We start from the raw sequence: 24,752 nt of genomic DNA, 5'->3' as shown, positions 1-24,752 counted from the left end.
GACAAGACTCCGTAACTGTGCATGCGTCTGTGTGAAAGTTCAGCACAGTGCTCACAGTGTCTAGATGTAAGAACATCCTCCCAGGCACAGCTGGGCGTCGGTAGTTAATTAGTGATTGTCTATCATCAATGGACAAATTATTAATATTAAAATATGAGTATTAAACAAGAACTTAAATTGACATTAAAGTTAACCTTAAAAAGAAAACAATCCAAGAGAGCGAGCCCAGGAGATGGCTCAGAGGATCCTCAGCCAAAAAGGGCACAGGGGAACATGCAGGGTTTTTGTAGACTATTATGCAGTGACAGGCGGCTGCGAATTCTCACGTAGGTCAGAGAAACTGAGGCATTGTGGGGGATGGAGTCCAACTAACCCTCCTTTCTCTGTGGAATAAAGGAGCGTGTTGTCATCTCTATTTCTTGAATAGGCCAACACAGCACGGAATTTTTTCCGTCACCCATCCCACAGATCTGACACAGAGATTTTTTTTTCCTACTTTTATTTCCTGTCCATCCAGTCTATCATCATGCCCATCATGGTAAACTCTCAGATAGTTGGGGGGAGTATTATTATAAAGTAAGGAAAAAAATGAGGGTGGTGAGGAGAATGAGCCTCAGAGGAGGCATTGGTCTTCAGGGCTCAGCTCTTTAACCTTGTGTTTCTGTCTCTAATCCCAAGAGCCATTTCTGCTTCTGCTGTTTCCTGCTTTTCTCTCCCCGCAGCCACCATTCCTGTCTTTGTCCATTTGGGCACATTATCCAGATTAGGAAATAAATATGTCAATGCCCGGTGTATATGCCATTTGATCAAAATGTCGTCAGACCCACTTGACCCCTTCTGGAGGTGGTCTGGTATCTGTTTGTCTTACATTCTGTTGCTCACGCTAAACGTCCCAAATACTAAATGTCCAAGTATCTTGTTTATGGTCCTCTTTCTTCTTTTTTATATTCTCTCCTCTTCCATCCTTTCCGGTCAACTTTCATTGTCACTCCTTCCCCCCGCTCACACCTCCCTCCGTCTGTGGCTCTCATCTTGTCCATCTCATGGGGGGAGGAGGGAAGAGGAGGTGAGAATGAGATTCTGGCAGGAGGCTCTCCTGACACTCATTGGACGTGTGGGTGAAATCACGCTGCCCGCAAAGCATGACCTATTACTAAATGACTTCTGAAGTAATCACTAGAATTTGTGATGTGCAAAAAGTGCCTGAATTCTTTGTAATAGTTTTTCAGCGCTGTCTGAAGAAGACTGTAATACAGCTTATGTTAATGTTTACTCATCAAAGATGTGAGGAGACAATGCCAAAAATACATGCTCTTGCAACAAAAACATCATTCATGTTTTGTACATGTATTAGCACTTACAGAGTCTGATTCAGTGCAGATAAGGATGTGCTCAAAGCTGATTTGAAGCGCAAGACGCTCCCCCAGGCAACCTGACCATCTCCACCACCAGCCTATAACTGACCTAACAACATTACTTCTCCTACGCTTTGAGCAAAAAAAAAAAAAAAAAGTTCCTCAGAACATAGCCAGTAAAATAATAATTTGAAGCTTATGTAGCTTATTTTATTGTGTGCAAATTTACACACTATTCGTTCATTGTCTCTTCCTTGAACCCTCCCAAGCTGAAGTGAGAATTACTCTAAAGAGGACAAGGAGGCCAGAAGGAGGTTCAAAGAGATTAGAGAGGAATTGGTCATCTAAGGCCAGATAGTAGGTGGAAATATCACATCGGGTTGCTCCTGTCAACCAACACAGAAGAACATTCATCATGCTCAAAGCATTTATTTATTTATTTTTTTTTATGAAGTTATTCTTTTATGTAGATGTTATCTTTTAATTGTGTGTGTGTGTGTGTAGGTCAGTAATTCATCTGCTTACTTTTCTGAAGACATCTAAGTTTTGCATCTATTCCTGCTTGCCTTCCTTTGTATGCTTTCGTGTTTCCAGTTATGTGTGTGATGTTGGACGGTGGCAGTGATTAATTGCACGGTGGGGATCAAACAAGGATTGTTTAATTAAATCTCTGCCAATGTCAAAGTTCATGTTTCCTGGGAGATGAGAGGTTGGGCCTTCTGCACCCCCCTCTGCTATTACCTGCCATTAATCACAAAGTGTGTGCAAGTGCATGTGTGGTCCCAGATGTGATGCCTTTTACAGCTTTTACAGTAAATAAGAATCAAAGGGCATTTCTAGTATCATAGATTTTCTTTCTCTCTGAAAATAATTTCAAAACAACTGCTCCTTGCCCAGCAGTTCCTCATTTTGACACACAAACCTGTTGTGTAATCTGGTCCATTTGGGTCCTGCCTCTCGGCTTGATCCAATAAACTAGTGAGATGATTGTAGATGACGTGCTGGAAAAGGTGCAGCAAAAAGTGTAGAATGAGAAATGTCTCGAAACTGAAAGCCCTTGATCTGTGGCAGATTGCACACATTCTGGAAAAGTAAGATAATAAACTTAGTAGTAAATAACAAGCCTGGGAATCCTGGATGTGAGTTTGTCTTGCAGGGGAATCAGTTTTACTTTCTAACATACCAGACAGTAGGCCACGAGCATACTTAATCTTGTCTGGCTTAATGTTATATTTAAGAAATTTATTCTAAAGGCAGTATGAAGAAATTAATTTTTACATTAGGTGAAAGGGTATTTGTAATTGATTGGGTGACTGATGGGATTTTGAGAGCTCCAGTGAAAACTTCAGGAAACAAACTTTTGCTATTGCACCGCAGTCAGTCTGTCTGGTTGTTTGTGAGCCTTTTCCTCTCCTCTGCTCAGGGTATCACCACAGCCTCCCCTCCTCCCCCTACACCTCCACGGCAGGGCCCGACGGACAGAGGTTACCTCCCTCTGGGACCCTCTCCTCTGAATACCTGAACCAAGGCAGCTCCACAAAGGTCCTCCTCCTCATCTGTAACACAGTAGGATCTGGCCAGCAGGCTGTCAGGTGAGCTGAACGCTGGCATTTATTTATTTTGTTGTTGTTGTTATATATTTAGCTTTTATGAACATTGGCTTGTTTTGCTATGTTGGGATGAATTATTGTCTATTAAGAATCTAAATACAATTTCAAATGAAGACTAGTCAAATACACTTAAGTGATGTAAAATAATCTTTCAGTGATTGTGTTAAGCACTATAAATGTAAAATCCAAATCGATAATTTTATTGTAAATGTAGACGATCAGCTTGCTGCTTTGTTTGATACCAGTTTGAGTTTGTTAAATACTGTAAATCCGCTGTAGACTTCTGCTCCTGGTCTATTTATCCAGTATCTTACTTTGTTCATACTTGATTTTTGGGCACGGACAGTGCTCTCTCAGGTTATCAGTGTCAAGGGAGTGCAGTTAATTGCTGTAGACTAAGATCACTGTAATGGTTCTGAAGCCATTATGACATAATGCATTTTCTCTTACACAGCATTATTTGAAGCCCCAGGGTTGACTGTGTGCCCAAAAGTGTCTGATTAGGCTTGTAGAAGATTGTAAAAGCATTCACACAGTAATCCTTTGATATTTAGGGGCTCTTTGTGCTCAAAGACTTTCCAACACCATCATTAGTTCTTCTAATGTAAAAGGAAGGCACAGATTTTCCTCTGTTATTTGAGATAGGCATAATAATAGCAATAAAAAGACTACATACAACTATGCACAAGCAAGAGATTGATTGAAGTTATTGTAGTTAAAAGTTACTATTGTCCACAAGAGGTTTTTTAAAAGTTGAAAGAAAAAAAAATTAAAAAGACAATGTAGGCACAAATTATAATACAGGAATGACAATGCAATGCAACAAAATACAGAGGTGTCTAGACAGGGACAGTTAGCCATCAGAGCAATGTTGTTTTTTTCAGTTTAAGCTATGATTTAAACTAGCTACATGCTATTGGTGCGTTGCCTAAACTAGCATTAATAGTTGTTACCTATCAGTTTCAAAAAATCTGAGAAAGTAAACACTTTAATTTCTTTTTTCTCTTTTTGCAAAGACAGTTGCCATTTAATGAGGTTTATTCTGTACATGTGCCCTTTCTGAGGTTTGTCTCAATAGCTCTTAACCAGACTTTTTCTGCGGAGTAGTCAATGTCCATGCTTGCTTAGATGAGACCCAGTGACACGGAGTCCTATAAAAGGTCTTGTAATGTAAGGAGGGGTCATGTTTCAGGAGTACGTCTCCTGCAGTTAAAATCTGAATCTCTCGCAAACCTATATCCCAAAACAAGAGGAAAGAAAGGACAGCTCTTGGGGTTGCAACATTTCTGGCCATTAAGCGGAGTATGTTGACGCATTAACAGTGATTTGTGAACACCTATTTCAAAGACTATACTTCAATATGTGCTTTTCGAACCTGGCTCCATTCCAGCCGGAGGAACGGTTTATGGTCGGTTACAATCAGTCGTGGTCAGTACCAACTGATCCCAAAGGTGTTTGATGGATTTGATCCAGGGTTCTGTGCTGATAAACTGGAAATGGTTTCCTCCTAACCTTTGATTAAAGAAAATATATATCAGCACACCATTTCTTTTAGAATGTCATTGTGCTGTGAGCATTTTCCACAAAAACACTCACTGCTCTGGTGTAATCAGACACTCTCAAATATTATGCTGAGGGATTCCATTACAAGCAACATCCTCCACACTGACCCTCAGGTTGAATCAGGTCCTGTTTAAAACCCTCCATTCTCAACCTAACCATCTGAAGGTTAGCTTTATTGCAGGCTATTATTTCAAACTACAGTAGTTTTAGTGTATGTTGTTGCTCTTTTCCATTCAGTCACTCATAAATTATAAAGAATAAAAAACCTGGAACTTTAATCCTCAGGTGTCTTAATAAGAAGAAATGCTGATGTGCTCGACTAGACTGTCTAGACAAACACAATTGCCTCACCCATTAACATCCAGTTTAATGGCTTCTGATTTAACCGCTGCATGACCATGAGCCTTGAGAGAAACTTGAGACCGTGAGCCCATCAAGATGTAATGATGCTGTACGTGCTGGTTAATAAGCTTTATTTGGCTCCTTACAAATCGCACAGTAGCATCCATTCCAGCTGTCAGTCTACGACATAAGACACTGATAGTGGAGCCTTGATGCACCTGATGCATGACTGATATGGTGATACAATGGCCTCAACCCCCTTTAAGTAATTGTATTTATTGTAATTTGCAGCGTGGACGTCTTGGCAAATTCATCAATAAAAAAAAAAAAAGTCTCACACTAGAAAGCAAAATTATAAAACAAAATACCACCTGACTCTCATAATTCGATAAAACGCACACACACACACACACTCTCACACTAAATTGATGTTCTCTCCTCTGTCAGGTTCGGACCTCCATTTCTCATGCGTGAGGACAGGAGCGTCTCCTGGGACCAGCTGCAGCAGAGCCTCCTCAGCAAGCTCTATTATCTAATGCTGAATGGATCTCAGGCTCAGGTAATGGTAGCGCTCTTGATATCCAGAAACATGTCAACCACTTTCCTGTGTCCTTAACGCTTTAGTCCACAGATTCCTGGATCCTCTTGACCTTCAGTTTTCAACAATGCTCTTTTGTTTGCTTGTTTAAATAGTTTACATTTTCGGCTTTCAGTGGACAGAGTCAGACTGGGAGTTTCTTGTTTTGTTTTTTGAGAGAGAGAGAGAATGTACCGGTGTCCATGGATTTTGGGCCAGAGCTCTCAGATGTTTAATTTAGCAATCGTAAACACAGTGTACTTAAGTGTGAAACACCTTATAAATCACTTTTAATGAACAAATGAATTCAGATTGACTGTGTAGTAGCGGCAGAGTACAACAGGGGATATTACATCCACACAAACAGGCAGACAAACACACACACACACACAGCCCATTCTTTTAATGAACTAGCAGCTCGAGCCACACAAATCCTCATCTTTACCTCGTTAAAGGAAGCTCTTTAGAAGCCAAAAAGTGAAAATAAGATTGTATTATATACAAACTTGGAAGAGTTTGTCCCATCGTTTTGAAAAGCTCTTTTCCACCTTGTGTCTATTGCAGCATTTGTTCATGACTTGTCAGCAAATCTGCACTCATTTCTTTCTTACACAAGATCTGTCCATCATAAGCCCGCTTACTGCTCCACACTTCAATACATGGACATCTACAAACACAAACACTCAGACACATGCACTTTCCCCACTGCGGGGCTTTGAGTTGCCATGGGCAACGCCATGACAAGCAGTATTTGAGGTAGCCTTATCCACAGAGAGCAGCTCTGTGCTTTATAAAGAAAAGAACTAAAGAGAGGCTTATTTACTAATCGCAATCCCTGTTTCTTAGTTACCTCTTCAAAGCATGTATGGCCGGATATGTGCTCCCCTCCCCTCCTCCATAACCTAAATAAATTGCTATTCCTCGGGTGCAGGACTTGAACCCCTGTTTATGTTTTCTTGTTTGAGTTTTCTTTTTAAATGGAAAATTATAAATAATATGACTTTTGGTTTGCTCCTTTAATCAGTTGGTAACTTGTTAACTGAGTATTTGAATACTGATATCAATGGTTTTGTTTTTTATTCTGCGTTAGTTTCATTGGCTGCAAGTGTAAATACTTAGCCGCAATTCATTTGTCCCTCACTGTGTCCTCAGTGAGAGATGATTTGGTGCCACCTAGAGGTTTGTTTCATAATCTACAACTTCAAGGTGTGGGGAATAAATGATAGGAAGAAGTTGTCACTGATTTGGTTGACAGCATTTAGATCTACTTTCCTAAATCTGATGTCAAAATAAATATAAAGAGAAGTTTCAGTATGTTATTTTTAAAGAACGGACAAAAAATTGTTGTGAATATGTCGTAAAGTTGTGAGTATGGGTTTTGTTGTTTGTTTTGTTTTTTTGTCATCAAGCCATGTTCCCATTTTTGCTTTCAACTGAAAAAGTGAAATTGTTCTCCTTTGCTCTCCAATGTCACATGTGACATTTAACCGAAATTTTGATTAGTAGAATTTCAAAACCACTTAAGATATTAATATTAAACATCTAATTGGCTTTCCACCATCATTATGTTTTCCTGTTTAACTTTTTTTTTTTACCTTATTTCAAAGTTTCTAAGAGATGGTACTTGTGATACAATAATTGCAAAATTACTTCATGTAAGATATTAAATGCCTCATATCCTCCGTTTGTTTAGTCTACTGTTATAAAAATAGCATTACTAAAAAAAATCCTCTCCTGTATTCTACTTATACGCGATGTATGTATGTGTCATGCACTGTCACCTGCTCTGAATCATTTTCGTCTTCCCTTCACTTTGGGCCTCAATGATTTTTGCAGCTCTTTTTTAATAAAAATGATAGATCAGTATGAAGCAGGCTGTGACGGTTGTGCTTAGCGCCATAAAGTTAATTCAAAAAATGTACCAAATTTCAGTGTGTTTACTTATTCACTCACATAGATAGATAAGGCTATCCGAATGCTTGCTCAGGCACTTAAACCGAAAAGAGTAACTATGTCTTTCATTTGCTGCTTTTGGGTCCTATTAACCATCCAATGTATTTATCTTTGTGCTCAGCTACAGTTTCTATTCTGGTAAGACAGCTCACTCAGAATGAATACATTAGCAGCCACACTCTTTATAAAAACGCAGCCCTCTTGTCTTCGGGGATGAGGCAGCAGAGGAGTTATTATTCATTTCTAAATGCATTTTCTATACACCAGTGCTGAAATGGTGTTTGAGTTTAAGACTCTTCTTTTGATTTTAGGTACAGATCCTGCACATGCTCAGTAAATTTAATTGAAATCATATTTTCTTCCCCTTCTTTTCTCTATTATTGTAAGACAACAAAGCTCATACAAAGCACTTGAAAGAACTACAGCATAATATAAAACAGTGTAATTTTCAGCACAAAAATGTAAAAATAATTTTTATTTGCTAATATTATACTGTAGATAAAGGCAGACCAACCAGCATTGGAAAATAATAGAGCCTTGTTTGAGGTCCCGCTCACCAATTTTATATATATATATATATATCTAATGTGGATAAGAACCGATTTTATTTAACAAGCCAAAGTTGGACTAGTATTGGTTATTTTTATGTTTGTGTTTTCTCAGTGGCTTCTCATTGTTTCATCCTCAAGCGTTGACTTTGTTTTTTGCATATTCAATCATGAATATTTGATGGGAGGGCAGGGTTTGTTGTTGTTGTTTTTAGAGCATTATCCTCCACCATTTTTTCGTATCCACATACCTTATGTGCAGTGGGGGTGATCTTTCTAATACAAGCACCTTACCTGTTTGTTCATTTTCGTCAGAATATCCTACGACTTACGTTGTAGCATGAGCTGTGCTGCGTTTCAGAGTGGGTTTCTTTAATGAAACTCAGGTGTTTCAGCCTGTGCTATCCTCAGAGAAGCTGTGGATTTTTACAGCAGTGGCTCCTGTCTATACTACATGAACTGTATCTACAGTGTTGTTCCTGCACACAGCTCATTACCTGCTGTTTGAGCATGGTGTTAGAAAGTCACTACTCCAACAGTTGAGGGGTTTTGTACTGATTAGAAATGACCTAATGAGTGTGGGAAGACAACTCTTGAGGGACACAGCTGCATGAATGTGTATTTTTTCTCTCTGCAGAACGCTGGAGTGCTGTTCAAAATCAGAGTGGTGGGAGGATCGGCAGCCTATAGCTATCTCTCCCCACAGGACAGCAGGCCGCTCTACCACCCTGCCGTGGATAGGTAAGATGCACACCACACAATCGCACAAATGTTAAACAACATACTATATGCAACTGCATAGACACGGACACACCTAAACGTCATGCAAATTGCTGCAGAGTCTGTCATTGTGCGCTCAGTATTCATAATCAGTTATATACACATTCAAGAGTACAAGACATGCATTTGCTGAAACACTATACAACATGGTCCTGATGTTATGTTGATAAAGTGAGAGAAAGATAGTGGACATATTCTGTAGTATGTGAGACAAAAAGCAGCGATTCCTGTCAGTGGCTAATGGATCTTAAGAGGATTACAGGGAAGCCAATATAATGTTATCAGTCAGGCAGTGGAGATTAGGCCTTCATTCCTTACACCTTAAAAAACATCAGGGTGTCACCAGCCAGCCAAGTAAAGTGGTCAGGTCTTCCATGAAGAAGCAAAGAAATTAGATTGTCATCTGGATTAAAATATGCATTCAATACAAGTGTGTCTGTGTGTGTGTGTGTGTGTGTGTGTGTGTGAGTATGTGTCACAGTTTAGACTACTCACAGACTGGTTGGTGTTTCTGTATTTTGGGGTTCCCCCTTTTCATTTGTTTTAAAACCAAAACATTTCCAAATCGCACTTCAGGGGCCGTCTTTATCCACAATTTATGGTTTGTGGGGTGTTTGTTCAGCAGCCATTATCTCTGTACTCTCCTCTCTCTCTTCCATCTTGGTTATCCTTGTTGACACTCACCATGTGTTCAGCTCATAGTACAACACATCGATTCTAGCAGCCTCACTTTTAAAAGCCGACACCAGTGCGTCAGGCATTCTCATTAAAGAAAAGGAGTAATGATGTTTTTCCAAACGCAGTTTAGTTTAGTTTAGTTTTTTAAATGCGTACTGTAAACAACGCTGTGAGGTTATTTAAGCAATCAGTCATTGGTTTGATATTAACCATGTTAATGAAATCATTCAAACCTAACATTCTTAATTTTTTAAGTATATGATGGTGGTGAGAGCTAAGGAGTCAGGGAGTGTGTGAGGACACACTGCTAACTAGTCACCCATGTGGTAAATGATGACTGACACTCTTTAAGACACATTTTGATTTGCTTTCACCACCTTCTACAATCACAAACAAATAGGAAATGTATCTCAACACTTTACATTTTGTAATGACATTTTACAGATTTTACTGATTTAAATTATCCACCACAAACTGTCTTTTTTTTGGCTGTTCTGACCTTCACTTTTTATTACTTAATAATAATAATAAACTTTTGGCCTGCATGCTGTTTGCCATAGGAATTGTACCACTTGAACAATTATAACCCTTTAGACAGTTGGCCAGCTGTTATATGTTGGCAGTAGTCTGGTCAATCAAAACTCCTTCTGCTCATCTGTGTGAGAGATTTAATTGACTTTTGAAGTTGGCACCTTTTACACAGTAGTCTTTAATGTGGACTGTCTAGACAAAAATAATGAAAACTAGACGTATTTGTAAAGTAGATGAAAAGAATAAAACTTACCAATATGTGTTTCATTGGTCTCTGTGTCCATCTGCCTGGTGTTGGATAATAATTCAAGAATCTTTCAAAAACGTTCACCCTATTTACATTCTCAGTAATATACACACACAACCAGAGTCTTTGTGTTTTAGGTTCAAAATCCAAAGTAGCCTCACCACTAAATCCTAGAGTAGAACAAAAGACACTTATGAATAGATTTTGTTGGACATATCAGATTCTCTCAGTGTGGTGCCACTGGAGAGAAAACTGTTTCTCATCGATCCTGAGGGAGTTATTGTTGCAGTGTTTATGCAAAGTGTCTCCAGCCGACTGATGCTTTGCAAAATCAACTTGAGTTTTAAGGTTCAGCTGACACCAAATTGCAAATTTGTAGTGTTGATTCATGATTCATTCTGTTTCCAGAACCAAATAACTGCTCCGCAACTCTTGACATAGCTCTTAAAATTCTGAGCTTTGTTTACCTGTGCCTGATCACAGTGTGCAAAGCCACTGCTGCTGCAATTTGTGTGTTTTCGTCTGTATAATCAGTATGAAATGAAATGAACTAAAATGAAGGGCATCTAAACAAAGCAAATGAACATTCAAGGACAGCATTTTTTTTTTCTTGTCTTGCAGCAAAACAGGTTTCCTCCACTGTTTTTTGTGCTTTCAGAATTTTGACTACTTTGTACAATTACCGCTCCTGATCCATCATTGTAGGTGGAACAGTTGAAGCACCATCAGTGATCAGACCATAAAATAAAACAAACTCGGGGAGCTTTTTTAAGAAAGCACTTATTCTTAATAAGGAAGCTTGCATGAGCCAACGCATACTTAAGATGGCATACAGGAGCCAGGCTTTTATTTTCTAACAGATCTGCTTGGTATTCCAACAGCAGTGTGAAATGGAAAACTGGCATTGCACTGCAGGGAATTTAATTCGTAGCTCACAAAAAAACATTAATTGTATCAAATTGTTGGACACGTGGACCCTGAATAAGTTCTTAATGATATCTTACACTCACTACACAGTTTGATGAGCTTCCATCATATTGTGTGCTCTGCTGTGAGTATGAATTGAAATTTTCTTTCTTCGGAAGAAAGCCCAAGACTAGTCTGCACCGATGTGTGAAAAAATCAATGCACTAATATCTTAGAATGTGTTTGTAGAATTGAAATCTTGCGTTGGTCCTCTTGCTTTTTTGTAGAGCACTGAAGTTCTGTGGACCTGGTGGACCCCCCCATATAAAGCTGGTCATTGAATGGGACCACAAGACTAAAGAATGGTAAGCCCTCTGTGAACTGTCAACTTCTCTGTTCTTAGGAGAGGAAGCACACTGAATGTAACCAGACATGTAGGTAGAACAGATAGAGAGCCTCTCTGGCCTCTCTCTTCAGGCACACAATGAGTCAGCGCAAGTTCATGTCAAAGCGCACGCACCTGCTGATCCATACACTGTAAACACAATGCTGTAACTGAATGGAAGCAATAAAGGCTTGTGTCTGTGTTATGTAGTTTGTTTGGCAGTATCCAGGAGGAGGTAGTGAAGGATGCAGAGAGTGTGAGGAGCCAGCAGCAGCAACATCTTCAGCAGCATAGCTGTACGTTGGATGAATGCTTCCAGCTGTACACCAAAGAAGAGCAGGTGAGGCTGAGGGCAATGCAGCTGTCGCATAAAGAAGAGAATCTATTCACAGCTTGAGTAAAAACAAGCCATCAGTACAACCAATAAAGCCGTGAGCTGCCGCGTAATTTCAAAGAACATCAGGACTACTGCATCCATAAAAAAACTGTTCTCTGAAATTTATTTTAGCTCCAGCAGAAACTGCATTTAACACTAACCTCCGCCTCCTGTGGATCTATGCATGACCTTTGGATCCACACATTAGTATTCCAGTCTTTGAACTGAGTGCTTTGACTTCCACTTTTAGATGTAATTAAAATATTCTGGCAAAAGCAGATTGGCAGAAATTTCTTTACATGAGGAGATGTTTGAAGAAAAGAAGAGAAAAACTAAGTGGTCATCTTTGACCCTCAAATATTGTGCAGGTTTTGTACAGTAAAAGTTATTTTTGAGGAAGGGGGGTGCCTCTATTTAAATTAAATGAAGCATGTGGGAATATTATTATTATATATAAAATAGCAACAAACTCAACAAATCCCTCCATGAGCAATCACTTAGCAACAGTGGAAAGATGGGTGTATACTGGAATTAATCAAGAATGAATGTAGGTTAAGATTTATATCAGATACATTTATCTGAAATCAACATATCACATTACATGAAGTGATCACGTGTGAACAAATATGTGACACTTTGATTTATGTAACCATTTAATCCATAAATTGCCTGATTCCAGCTCGCTCCAGATGATGCCTGGAAATGTCCCCATTGTAAACAGCTTCAGCAGGGAATGGTGAAGATGAGCCTGTGGACCCTCCCTGACATATTGATCCTCCATCTGAAACGCTTCCGACAGGTATGCAAGCTGTAAAAGGGCTACAAGTCCAGTTAGACATTCCTGTTAATCTTGAGTTGGTCACCTCTCAAAGCAACAGCAATTTTCAACTTCAAATTGACCAAACTCAGTGTATTATATTAGCACTACTTTAAAGTGATGGTTCATTTTATGTGATGAAATAGTTCAAAATTTTGTAGTGAGAAAGCAAATGGCTGTTTGATGGCACATGAAAGAGACATGAAGACTGTTAAAATACATTGCAACAAACTTCAAATAATTATCGTTGGGAATGTTTGTAAGTATTTCATCGCTGTCCCTGTCTGAATCTATGTGTCGATGCTCCCAGCTGCTCTAAACGGGTAGCATTGATTCAAATTCATGTTGGTAATACACTAACTATATATATATATATATATATATATATAGAGAGAGAGAGAGAGAGAGAGAGAGATTTGACATGAACAGTACCAAAAGGTAAACATATACAATTAGTTACTATCTGGTTGCCTTCAGCAGCTGGTGCAGACAACACCAGGAAAGGACTAATGAACAAAAAAATACAAAAATGAATGCTGTTGCTGTTGTCTGCTGGATATGCGAACAACTTTACAAAGAAAAGAAGACATGTTTTCATTTAAGGGGGAGAATAATGATTAATATAACTGAGCTTTAAAAACTTTAAATGAATTGAATTGAATCAATCGCCAAGCCAATTATATGGCTTGCTCTCAGATTAATTGCTATATGAAAGGTGTTGTGCAAAATATAACTCAGGCTTTGACAGTCTGAGGGAATGTAAAGATGGGGAGGAAATAGTTGCTGCAAAAGAATAAATAAAATATATTACATGAACATAACACTGATATGACAGGACTCTTGCCCAGGATAAAAATACCACATAAAAATAACAACAAAACTGTTCATGGATCTGATATTTGCCAACCACCTTTCCAGCACCTTTGTGTACATTTATTTTGAATACAACACAGGTGTTGTTTCCCCAGTCCGTAAAACCTGCCTCATTCTCCTGAGTGGCCTCAGCTCAGGATGTCTGAAAGACATCCCTCTAACCCTCACCCTGCCTTTCCACAATTTCTCTTATGTGGCTGTAGAAGCACCACACAGTATTTTAGAAACTCTGGCTGTTGACTGGCAGAACATCAATAAATGTAGTAGTTTGCTTTGGCTAATTTAGCGTCGCCCCACACTCCAAAGACATGCGTGCTTAGGTGAATTGTTGAGTGTACCTGTGCACGGTGGTGGCTAGAGAAAGCTCTCGATGCACTGCAGGTAATTTCTGATTTATGCTAGTGTGGCTCAGCCACAGCAGCCTCCCTTCCTCTCAAACAAATTGTTCAAAACTTTTCTGCAATTCCTGCTCAACATCCACCAGTGCAGGGCTTCACCCATGGTTTCTTACTGCTTCACCCTCCTGTGTTGGAGCCACTCTCCTATATGGGTCACTCCAGTTCCCATATGAGCATTGAAGCTTTTTTAGTCCCTTTGTGTTAATTTTCCAAAGCTGTGCCACTATTGTGCATCAATGAACAGATTTGAGTTTTTCACTGAAGAGGGATAAAAAAACAAAACCTTCACCTTAACACCTGAGCTTTTATCTGGTATGCATATTGGTGGGAATCATTGGCCATTTTGATTGAACAGTGACAGCAATTTATTCCCTCTCTGAAGTGGAGATGAAAAACGCTTCAGCGGGAGGCAGAGAGGAAGAGGAGCTCACTCAGTTCACACAGTATGAGTGATAACACATGTTTCTAACTTTCTCAGTCAGAGATGTTCAAGTAAATATTGCCAGAATCAAAGTACGTTCTTTAACCTCTGCAACCATTCTCCTCTGGTGGATAGCTCTGCTCAGCCTTCTCCTGAAGGGACAGCCACCAGTGTTCAAGTTTTTACTGAAGAAAATGGGGAGGGGATTGCAGGCAGTATTCAGACTTTAGAAATTAATCTTCTCAGAAACTGTACATCTTCGATTGATAGCAGGGATCATCACACAACATGAAAAACATACATCAACACAGCAGGAAACAACAATATATATATCAATAACAAAATGTTTAAACAGGTGGGTGAGCGGAGGAATAAGCTGTCAACTTTGGTGCGTTTCCCCCTGACTGGATTGGACATGGCCCCCCACATGGTGAAGAGGAGTCAGAGTATGAGGAACCTGAACCTAGGATCCTGGTCATCTTCCTGGAAGCAGCCCTCAGGACATCCTCCACCCACTGATATGACCCTCCCACACGACTATCAGTATGATCTGTATGCTGTGTGTAACCACCATGGGGGAATGCATGGAGGACATTACACTGGTATGGAAATGTAAATGAAGTATTGAAGTATAATACATTATTTATCAGATGATAATTCAGCTGGTGAGCTGTCCAGGCCCTACCCATCACTTTTGCACACTTTACTGTATTGCAGCTCAAACTTAAATTGAGTGATACTGTAAATTTGACATCATTCATACTCTATTGCCCAAATAAATTTTTTTATACTTTATACTGTGGACATTAATTTATTTTTTCATTATTTATTACATTTAGATCCATTTAACCCGGGGACATGGCGCACACACTCACACACACACACACACACACACATGCTGGCTCAGCCAAAGCGTAGATTTAATGCCCTCAGAACATCTGTTGTGAGGGCATTTTTTCCAGCAGAATAGCATAAACTACCCGAATCCACGTGTGCAAACATTGTAAAGAGTTACCTGCAAAGTGTTACATTTTTAATTGCTGCCAAAGGCGCTTTTCACAAGTACAAGATTCAAGTCATTTGCAAGTTTAGCTAATTCTACACATACAATGTTGAAATGAACAGCGTAATGAATGAATGCTACTTTGGAAACGTTGCAAGTTCCAAACTACATTACTTTGAGTCTCAAGTTGTAGAAAGCAAGACTCAGGCCAGCTGGACTGTTTCATCATTTTCCAATACCAAGTCATTCTTTTACATCCATTCTGCCCTCAAGAGGTAATGCTGGTCAGAAGGTGCATTAAAACATCTTATACAGTAAACTAAATAATGTCTGAGGCTCTTGGCAAGAGTGTTTGTTTTTATACTTCCACTTGCCATATCTTACTACAGTGACCACAGCTAGCAAATTACGCACTTAAACATAATATATGTATTGTTTTTGGCCTGTCATGGCATTTCCTGATAATGTTGATGATAACAATAATAATAATATTTAATTCAGTTTTCCCTGGCTTTAAGGGAAACTTGTACAATAACTAATAAAAAATTGTTTTTTGTGATGCAGCTTACTGCAGGAACTCAGTGGACGGGCAGTGGTATAGTTACGATGACAGCAGCGTTGACCTGGTGCCAGAAGAGGAAGTTTGTACCAGAGGAGCTTACATCCTTTTCTACCAGAGACGCAATAATATTCCTCCATGGTCAGCCAGTAGCTCCATCAGAGGTATGCAATGCTCATGACTAGACATCGTGGAAATTTAAAGGCAAAAACATTTAATTTTATGTGAATATACTGCACATGTTTCATTTTATCAATGCGAAATGTTTGCACACTAAATGCACTTATTTGTAAGTATAAGAATGCTGTTGTTCATTACTAAACTGAAAAAAAAAATAACATTAAACAATTTGATTGTAACGAAATCAGTGCTTTATACATGCAAATTTTTTATTGCGTACCTCTTTTTGAATATATGTTTTGGTTTAAGGCTGTTCCTTGGTGAGTTGCAGCGATGGTTTATTTCGATTCACTCGAGTGGAAATTACATGGTTTGCTGAATTTTGTGATAGAAGCAGAAAAAGGACCATAAAGGAGTGGTCACTGAATACAAGCTGTTCCATACTTCATTCATGACACACAGTTCAATTTCTGTTTTCTTAGAGGTGGCGTATATTGAAAACCAAACTTGTAGCCATATCGCTACACACATTTGTGATTACATCCTGAGTAATAGTGATGCTTTGCTACTTTGTGGGCTATATACATTTATGTTCAGTCGGAAATAAATGTCACTTTTGAAATGGGAGATCACTTCCTACAGTGAAAATATGTAAATATTACAGTTTGGTTTCTCACAGTTTTGTTTTATATCTCTGTTCTAGCAGCTTTTTTTTTTTTTTACTGGTATGAGAATTTATAAGCAAGAGCGTTGAATACCAGGCCACTGGCAAGTCACATATAAAATACTTTCATGTGTGGAGTTGAACTTGAAATCCCAATTTCCCAATACAGACGGAGGGAATGTCAGATTAGCTCTAATTATTAACATATTATCCTTTATTATAATGAACGGTCATGAATGGCAAATGTTCTCTACATGAGTGTAATAATCAGAAAGATCACCAATGTTCCCCAATCTCTGCGTTTTCCCAAGGATGTTAATGATTTCCACATTTAAAATGCCAAGCAGCATTATAGGTCATTGTATCTGTTTCATTCTTTCTCTTTTAATTATGAGCCTAGAGCTAAATGGCAGAAACTGTCTTGGTAAACAGTTCAAATCTGACGAGGCCCAGATCAGAGTCAACAGCTGGCTTGTGGACGGTCATCCATGCTTCCAGCCAGGTTTTCATAGGGTTGAAGCAAAAGTTTAAAAAGTGTAGTGATTGCTGACTATGGGGGATTTGGCTCCTGTTATAGCAGTATTGTTGCCCTGGCAACTGGGCAGTTTTTCGTGCATTGTGCACTGTGCTTGTGTTTCTCTTCACTCGCCATCTGTTTCCCCCCCTATTTTCCTCTTATGAAGAAGAAGAGAGACGATGCTTGTCAGGAACTGGATTTGGTCACAGGCTTGACACTGATGTCAAGCCTGTTGAGAAGAAGTGTTTTGTCATAAAGTGTGGAGAAACTGATTTCTCCACACTCAATGACAAAACACTTCTTCCCGATTGACATGATGCAAAACGTTGAGCAAGGAATCTACCTCCCACTTGCTGCACAACAAACTAAGCAAAATAAAAATATCCACACAAGATAATTGTGTGACATTTCATAAGAATTCTCCTGCAAAACTTGTTGACAGGTGCTCTACATATTTTAGACCTCAGAACATTTGTGATGAAGCGTTTTTTTGTTTGTTTGTTTGTTTTTAACCATTTATATATCTCCTCACTGCCTTCTCTGTGTTTCACAGGGTCAACAAGTTCATCCATGTCAGACCACTGGCTAATCAGGCTGACAGGAGACAGTAAGAGAGGCAGTCTAGTCTCTCGATCCTCCACCACCTGTCCGTCTTCCATACCTGACTCTCCAGAGTCTCCAGTCTTCCTTGACAAGGATACTAAAGAGGAGAGGGGTGAGTGACCATGCCCAAAACAAACTCCAATCAATTGTTTATTTCAAGACAAATACTGCGTAAAGTTCTTTTATTTAAATATTGACAAAAAACATTTTTCTGACATTATTCTTAGGAGGTTTTGAGAGCAGGCCATTTGTTAGGGGTCTTCAGGGGCGCAGTGTGAGCATGAGAGCCCCAAGCAAGACCAAAGAGAGCCTGAGCAAAGTGCTTCCCCTGCGCTGGTCCTTGGGTTCCAAGGACAGGCGAAAACCTGAACCAGTGCCTCCAGCAGTCCAGGATCCTGCTCCTGTAGAACTGGTGCAGTACTTGGAATCTGGGCGGCGACCTCGGTGCACAAAGGACCCAATAATAACTTTGATGAGTGAACCTCGCAGGACAAAAGAAACTGCCTCCAATATCCGATCCACCACCGTTGGGAGTATGGGTTGTGTGAGTAAAGTGGTGGAGGAGCTGCCTACAGAGTCTCCGCAGGTTCCAGAGGGCCAGAGGCACCCAGATAAATCAGCCAGCCTAAGGCGCAGCAAGGGAAGCCAGCCAAGGGATGAGAGTGCCTCAAATCTCACCAGTAGCTATAGCAGTAACACCCTTAACAGAAGGAAGGACATCAGGAAGCAGAGCTCCTCAAAGGCTTCCCAGGATCCTGAAACAAAAAGAAGTCTCAGTGCTGGAGTTCAGCCTAGCTACAGTACTCCCAGCCTTAACGATGAGGCTCTGAGAAGACAAAAGGTAGACAGGACTGATAGGGATCAGCGCAGTTCAAATGAAGGAAACTCTAAGACAAAGAAAGGGGACGTTACTAAGAGCCATGAAGGGCTGCTCTCCTTCTTCAAGGGTAACTTTCTGAAGAAGGACAAGGACCTGAAGAAAGACAAGGCAGTTGATTTGACGAGAGGAGCAGCTGAGGAAGGAAGTAGAAGGACCCTGTCAAGTCTGCCGCTGTCTAATGGAGCAGCTGGAGGCAGAGCTGGGGTGGAGGGGGGAAAGTCTAATGGCTCAGGTCATCTGGGTAATGACCTGGCCAACGGCAACGTAAGGCGCACAACTGCTGACATCAAACGCTCACAGAGTTCCTCAAGCATCCCCACCAAATCAGAGCAGAGCATGCACAGAACATCGTCTTTGCATCGCAACGGCACGTCTACAGCCCCAGCACCATCATGCAGCCTGACAACCGACAAACCGTCTTATGGCACCCTGCAGAGGACTCGTTTTAGCACAACTTCGCTGGGGCGAAAGAGGACAGTCCCCGAGTCAAGCTTCTGATATTTGACACAGCCACACACACACACACACAGAGCCTTTCAGACAGAAATTAAATGACATCTAGTCTCCGAGATCAAAGCAATAGAGCTAAATTCACAGTTATATGCCTTTTTGTTCACAGAAAAAGAAATTACTTAAATTGCATTGCCCCATTGAGAGATGGAGCTAATGAAGGAACTTTCAGCGCTAGAATATCAAGAGCCGAAGGAAATGATGTGACCTAAGATAAAGTCTGTCTCTGTTCTGTTTTTATCACTTGAAACAAGTGCCTGAAAAACCCTTATGCAGTTTAGACCATTGAGATGTTGTTTATTGAGCACTTGAAGCACAAACCACCCCCCCCACACACACATACACACACAAACACACACACACACACACACACACACACACACAGACAAACATACATTATCCGCTCTGAGTGTTGGAATTTATAATTTCTTATTGTTGTTTGCTTACAATCAAGACACAGTGATTGTGTTCATTTATGAGAATGTATTGTGCTCACTTGATTCAAGGTGGAGCTTTGAGCTGCACTTTCTAAAGAACAGCAATTTATATTCCTTGTTTATTTAAAGTTCAGGTGCGGCTTTGAGTCAAAGCTTGTGGCCCAGAACACAACAGCTTCTGTTAATTAAATTTTAATCCCAGAGTGAAAACATTGTGATTGGCTGGGTAGGAATGGTATCCTGTAGAATTACTGATCTTGGTCTCGTAATTATTATTTAGCCATATTATAATGAATCAATTTCTACCAGGACCAGCAGCGCATTATATCTGAGCCTTACTAACATCACTATAAAGGAACGGGGGGTGAAGTACTTTAAAGTAAAATTTTAATCTCCTATCTTTCGTTAGATAATGTTTTACATCTTAAATTTCACTTTCATTTATTTTCCTTCTTCCAGAGTTCCTGTGTTCTCTGGACTTTGGTTTTATTTAGCGCCGGGTCATATGAGGGTGGTGACTGCCAATAGGCACTCATAGTGGCAGCTCTATACACCTTGGGGTTTCTGAATGTAAGCCCAATATAATGTCCAATTTTCATTGTTTCACGCTTTGTTGTGTTTAATCATGAGGAATTTTCTCCTCCTGGATGTTCAAGTGACATATTTGTTAGATTCAAGGTTCACTGCAAAAGAACTGATAAAACTATAATCTATGGCCAGTCAGTGAGAGAATTACTACAAAACCCCCCAAAATGAATGCAAAATGAAATGGGTGTTTGCCCCAGTGTGATAAAATTAAATCCTGGAAGATTTAAAAACCAATAGCTAAAAAGGGTGAAACAAAGAGAAAAAGATATATTTTCTTTTTCATTTATTTATTTATTTTTTTTACAAGCACAGTTGCTGTAAGATGATTAATTAATACTACCGCCACAGACAACTGTCACCATCGATAAATGCCAACCATGACCCTGCCCCAAATCCATAATTTGACAGGTTTGGGATTTTTTTTGTCTTTTTCACCTTGGCAACCTTGCCATTAAAAAAAAAAAAAAAAAAAAAAAAAGGAAGGACCTCTCTTTCCCCTCCTCATGAAAGCCAAGAACAGGGTTTTTATATTTGGTATTGGTGGGTCTACACATGCAGCAACATGTTATACTATAATCCTAAATTTATTTGCAGAAAACAGTTGTTAAATTTTTAATCAAATTAGTATATATTGCATAGAAATGCAAGGGACTGTTATTTTCTTGTTTAATTACATTTAATCTAGGCTTTTTAAATCTTCCAACCACATTACACACAACTGTGAATCCAGCATTATGAAGGTTTTGCTGTGCACTTTAGCTCTTTATACCTTATTATAGAAAAATATTGAAGGAAACATCAGTTGTGGTTCTGTCCCGTGGTTAAATTAAGACTTTTGATTTTAGACTCCAAGGTGGAACATGCAGGCAATTTTTATTATTTATTTTTATTATTTTTTTTCATTTACCTCAGTCTAATCATTTTTATTGCTGAATATAACTCTTTTATCTTAGTTAACATGAAGGCAGTCGTGGTCATGTAGAACACAGATGGAAGGAAAGCAATGTGTTTGTTAGATTTTCCCTGCACAGGTGTCTCAGGTGCGAAAAGGCCAACTTGAGCACCTCTTATGATGCTGTGCTAATGTTACAGCATTGTGTATGTGGTCACCATATCTATAGAATGAATCTATTCTGTCTTTAACATATGGGCCTTTGCATTTAAATGTAACTTGCCCTTCACACATAAGGCAATGATTTGGAGTAAATACTACAAAATAAGTTCATTAGGACATATTAAGACATGTAGTAAAAGCCACCATATTGGCCTCAGAAATAGTTTTTGTAGTGTAATAAAAATTTGTATTAACAGCGCTATCATATTTTTGCATTTTTGCCCAGTCCTCTTCCTTTAATCCCTATGCTCATATATAATTTATTGTTTGTCAATATCAATTCTCTCACTCTTGTAACCTAAAAAATTACATTATTCATCCAGTATCTCATGAATTTGTGACACATTTCCAAACAATCACATGATTCTGGATGCTGGATTTACCTTTGAGTCATAGTGCAGTCATTGAGTTGTTATTCTCAGCATGCACTTTACTGACCAGCATATGTGTGAGCACTTCTCAACACACAAGCGCCCATCCCAGCAGTACAAGGTGTCTCGTGTACCTCATTGATGGTATCGACACATAACAGTTGTGCACTTTCAATCCCTCTGCAGAGGAGAGGTTTGTTTTTTTTTTAATTTCCTCTCATCTGTTTCTACTCTCATCATGTTCAACACCAAAAATGTGGTGTATCTTGCTGCAGGCAGTACTCAGTTTCATAGCTTTGAGTAATGGTACAATGCTGTATTGTCAGGAAACCATTAAGAAAAATGTTTCTCTTTTTCAGAATCATTATTTTTTTAACAATATCTGAAAATATTTCCAAGCACGAAATCAACTACTGAAAGAATGAGTAATACATCTGAAACTCAAACCACATCTCCTTTAACAACACTTTGATCAAGCCATACTTTGGTTTGTTTTTGTTTTTTTATTTTGAACATCTCAGTCACCATTTTGGACCTTTGCACTAGCTTTAACTCAGAAGTGCTGTTAATGAAACACAGTTTCAGACTGAAGAAATGAAGCACAAAAGCTTTAGTTCTCCACATGAAAATGTAACCCTCTATATTCAATATCCAAAGTCACATTAGTGTTGTCCTTGAAATGTCAAGGGAGTTTTTTCATTGTTTTGGGCAGAACTGGAGACTCACCTTGAAATTGAGGCTTTCATACAAGTTGTCATCTTTTTTATTGATTAAATGATTCTGAGTATGAGTGAGAATTCAGTCTTTTCCCTGTCATTCAGACAATAGACGACGGTTCTGTAATGATTGATACAGAATGAAATGTACTATTGAACAGAGGAGCACAGTCGTGCTATGTTATAGTAGGGCAGGGCATGGAGTATAAATAGAGACACAAAGTCTGCATCGCATTATAAATGTCTACATTTCTTTCCTTCTATGACTACATCCGAGTGGCCACAAACATACGTTTACTCTGCCAAACTGAGCACTTCTGTATTAAAACATCTGTGAAATGTGAGTACAGGATGCTTTTATATGCAATTTTATACATTTATAAGAAAAAACTATCTCTGTATATATTTGTGGATACACGCGGACAGAACTCTGAAGAGTGAAAGAATAAATAAGGTTATTATCATCGACACTGAACCTGTGGTGTGTACTAATTTAGGAATAAGATATAAAGGTAACAAACTGAACTCACAAGTAGCATATTCCATATTTTGCAAGAATGTATGAGAAATACGCTTTGACTGTAAAACAGCACTTTCTGGCTAAATCTGTACATGATGGTATGATGTTTTATTTTTTTAATACCACCAATAAAAAGATGCTATTTATGATTATGGCCTTCACTCAATAGCTTTTAAATGCCTTATGCCTTTTAAATGTTAGCATAAGAAATGAATAATAAGTTGATTTCTGATTTTAGATTTAATTACTAAAAATAATTTGGGTTTTGTTTTTTTGCACAACAGACAAGTTGGTCTCAAAATACTAAAACCAAAAATATTCATTATACACCCTACTTTTTGTGGGTTAATTACAGCAACCACATTAATGATTTGTTGTTGTTTTTTTGTTTTTTTTTTGTTTTTTTAACACTGTCATTGAACACACTTTCCACTATTGGTTGAAGAAGCACTTGCATGCAGTTAAATTTTAGGTTTTGATAATGATTAGAATTAGATGGGGAAAACAGAAACAAGGGTGTTGGAAATGTAACCCAATGATTAAGACAAAGCATCATTGGCATAAAAGCAGTCTGTGATGACTGATGTTGCTTTGCTCTGTTGAAATGAGATCAGGCCTGGTGGCCAGCAGAAAAATATCATGGGTTGTAGTGAGTCTTAGTCACATCTATATCTATTTAGTAACAAAGGCATGTTGTGCATTTAAAAAAAAAAAAGTACAGTAGCCTTCTCTTTGATGCTTGCACATAGAGTTTTTTTTAAAAGGCAACAAAATCTTTCATTAAAAGTTGCTGTTTTAGTGTTGGCGGGGACTTTCTGTGCTTTGTGGTTTTTGTGTTTTGTTTGAGTGCAGCTCTGCACTGATGTCAGAAGAAGGAAGAGGAGTCACTGTTGAGCCTTTCTTGCCAGTGATGTGGTGTCGGTTGTCCAGGAGAGGTCATCGGAAATATGTGCTCCCAGGAGTTTGGTGCTGCTGACCTTCTCTACTGTGGAGCCGTTGATAGTCAGCGGCGGATGCTACGTGGGGGCCTCTCCTGAGGCCGATGACCATCTCCTTCGTCCTCTCCAAGTTGAGCAGAAGGTTGTTGTTACTGCACCAGCTGGACAGGAAGCCCATCGTCGTTGCTGATGAGACTTACTAGCTTTCCACGGACTAAGCTTTCAGAGCTTTAAAAATGTTTGACTTGTCAAACCTTTATGCATGTGTTCTGGCAAATTTGCATCATTTAATGAGGCTGAAGCACCAAATCCAAACTGATTAACTTCACCATGTTTTGTTTAGTTCTAGATATGACACACATATATTGCTAATAACCTCGATTACATTTGTCCTGAAATGTAATGGTAAGATTCCTTATAACAAGTCTGAAGGAATATAAGGCTAACATGAAAAGTTTTGCAGCGCAAATATCTTTAATCGGATATTATAATGCTTAAACTAGTTCAGTTTCAAGGACACCAGCCTGTGAGCTGAGCTGCTCCCCACTGATGCAGGCAGTTTTTGGCCTGGATTGCATAGAATACATATCTATCATTGAGGTACATTGCATGGCATCACAGCTACTAAATTTAGTATCTATAAAAGTAACTGTGAGATGAAATGAAAATATCTCAGTAACATTAGCTGTTAATTTGATCAAAAACACCAACTTCTTCCAGTGCATGTGGGAGGTTATTATTTTATCCATACTCAAATAGTGTGAAATCAGCATGAGCGCGATGACAAATTAAAAGATCGAAGCACGTACAAAAGGACGTGTGATTGTTGACTAACTTAAGCTGTGTGTTTGG

General features: G+C 39.0%; 1 protein-coding gene across 1 annotated transcript in view; it reads left to right on the top strand.

The window, feature by feature from the left end:
* The window catches only part of usp43a (ubiquitin specific peptidase 43a), a 72,866-nt gene extending 52,147 nt beyond the window's left edge, over positions 1 to 20,719 (top strand). Inside the window, exons 7-16 of the mRNA XM_029503539.1 lie at positions 2,779 to 2,947; positions 5,318 to 5,429; positions 8,586 to 8,689; positions 11,378 to 11,455; positions 11,686 to 11,815; positions 12,531 to 12,650; positions 14,716 to 14,962; positions 15,928 to 16,086; positions 17,777 to 17,938; positions 18,054 to 20,719. Coding sequence (XP_029359399.1) covers positions 2,779 to 2,947; positions 5,318 to 5,429; positions 8,586 to 8,689; positions 11,378 to 11,455; positions 11,686 to 11,815; positions 12,531 to 12,650; positions 14,716 to 14,962; positions 15,928 to 16,086; positions 17,777 to 17,938; positions 18,054 to 19,204 — 2,432 coding nt within the window. The 3' untranslated portion in view covers positions 19,205 to 20,719. The remainder of the gene's footprint in view (positions 1 to 2,778; positions 2,948 to 5,317; positions 5,430 to 8,585; positions 8,690 to 11,377; positions 11,456 to 11,685; positions 11,816 to 12,530; positions 12,651 to 14,715; positions 14,963 to 15,927; positions 16,087 to 17,776; positions 17,939 to 18,053) is intronic.
* Positions 20,720 to 24,752: the final 4,033 nt, after the last annotated feature.

Source organism: Echeneis naucrates, chromosome 1 (genome assembly GCF_900963305.1).
Source record: "Echeneis naucrates chromosome 1, fEcheNa1.1, whole genome shotgun sequence".
In the NCBI taxonomy this organism is placed as follows: Eukaryota; Metazoa; Chordata; class Actinopteri; order Carangiformes; family Echeneidae; genus Echeneis; species Echeneis naucrates.
This window is presented reverse-complemented; position numbering and strand designations above follow the sequence as displayed.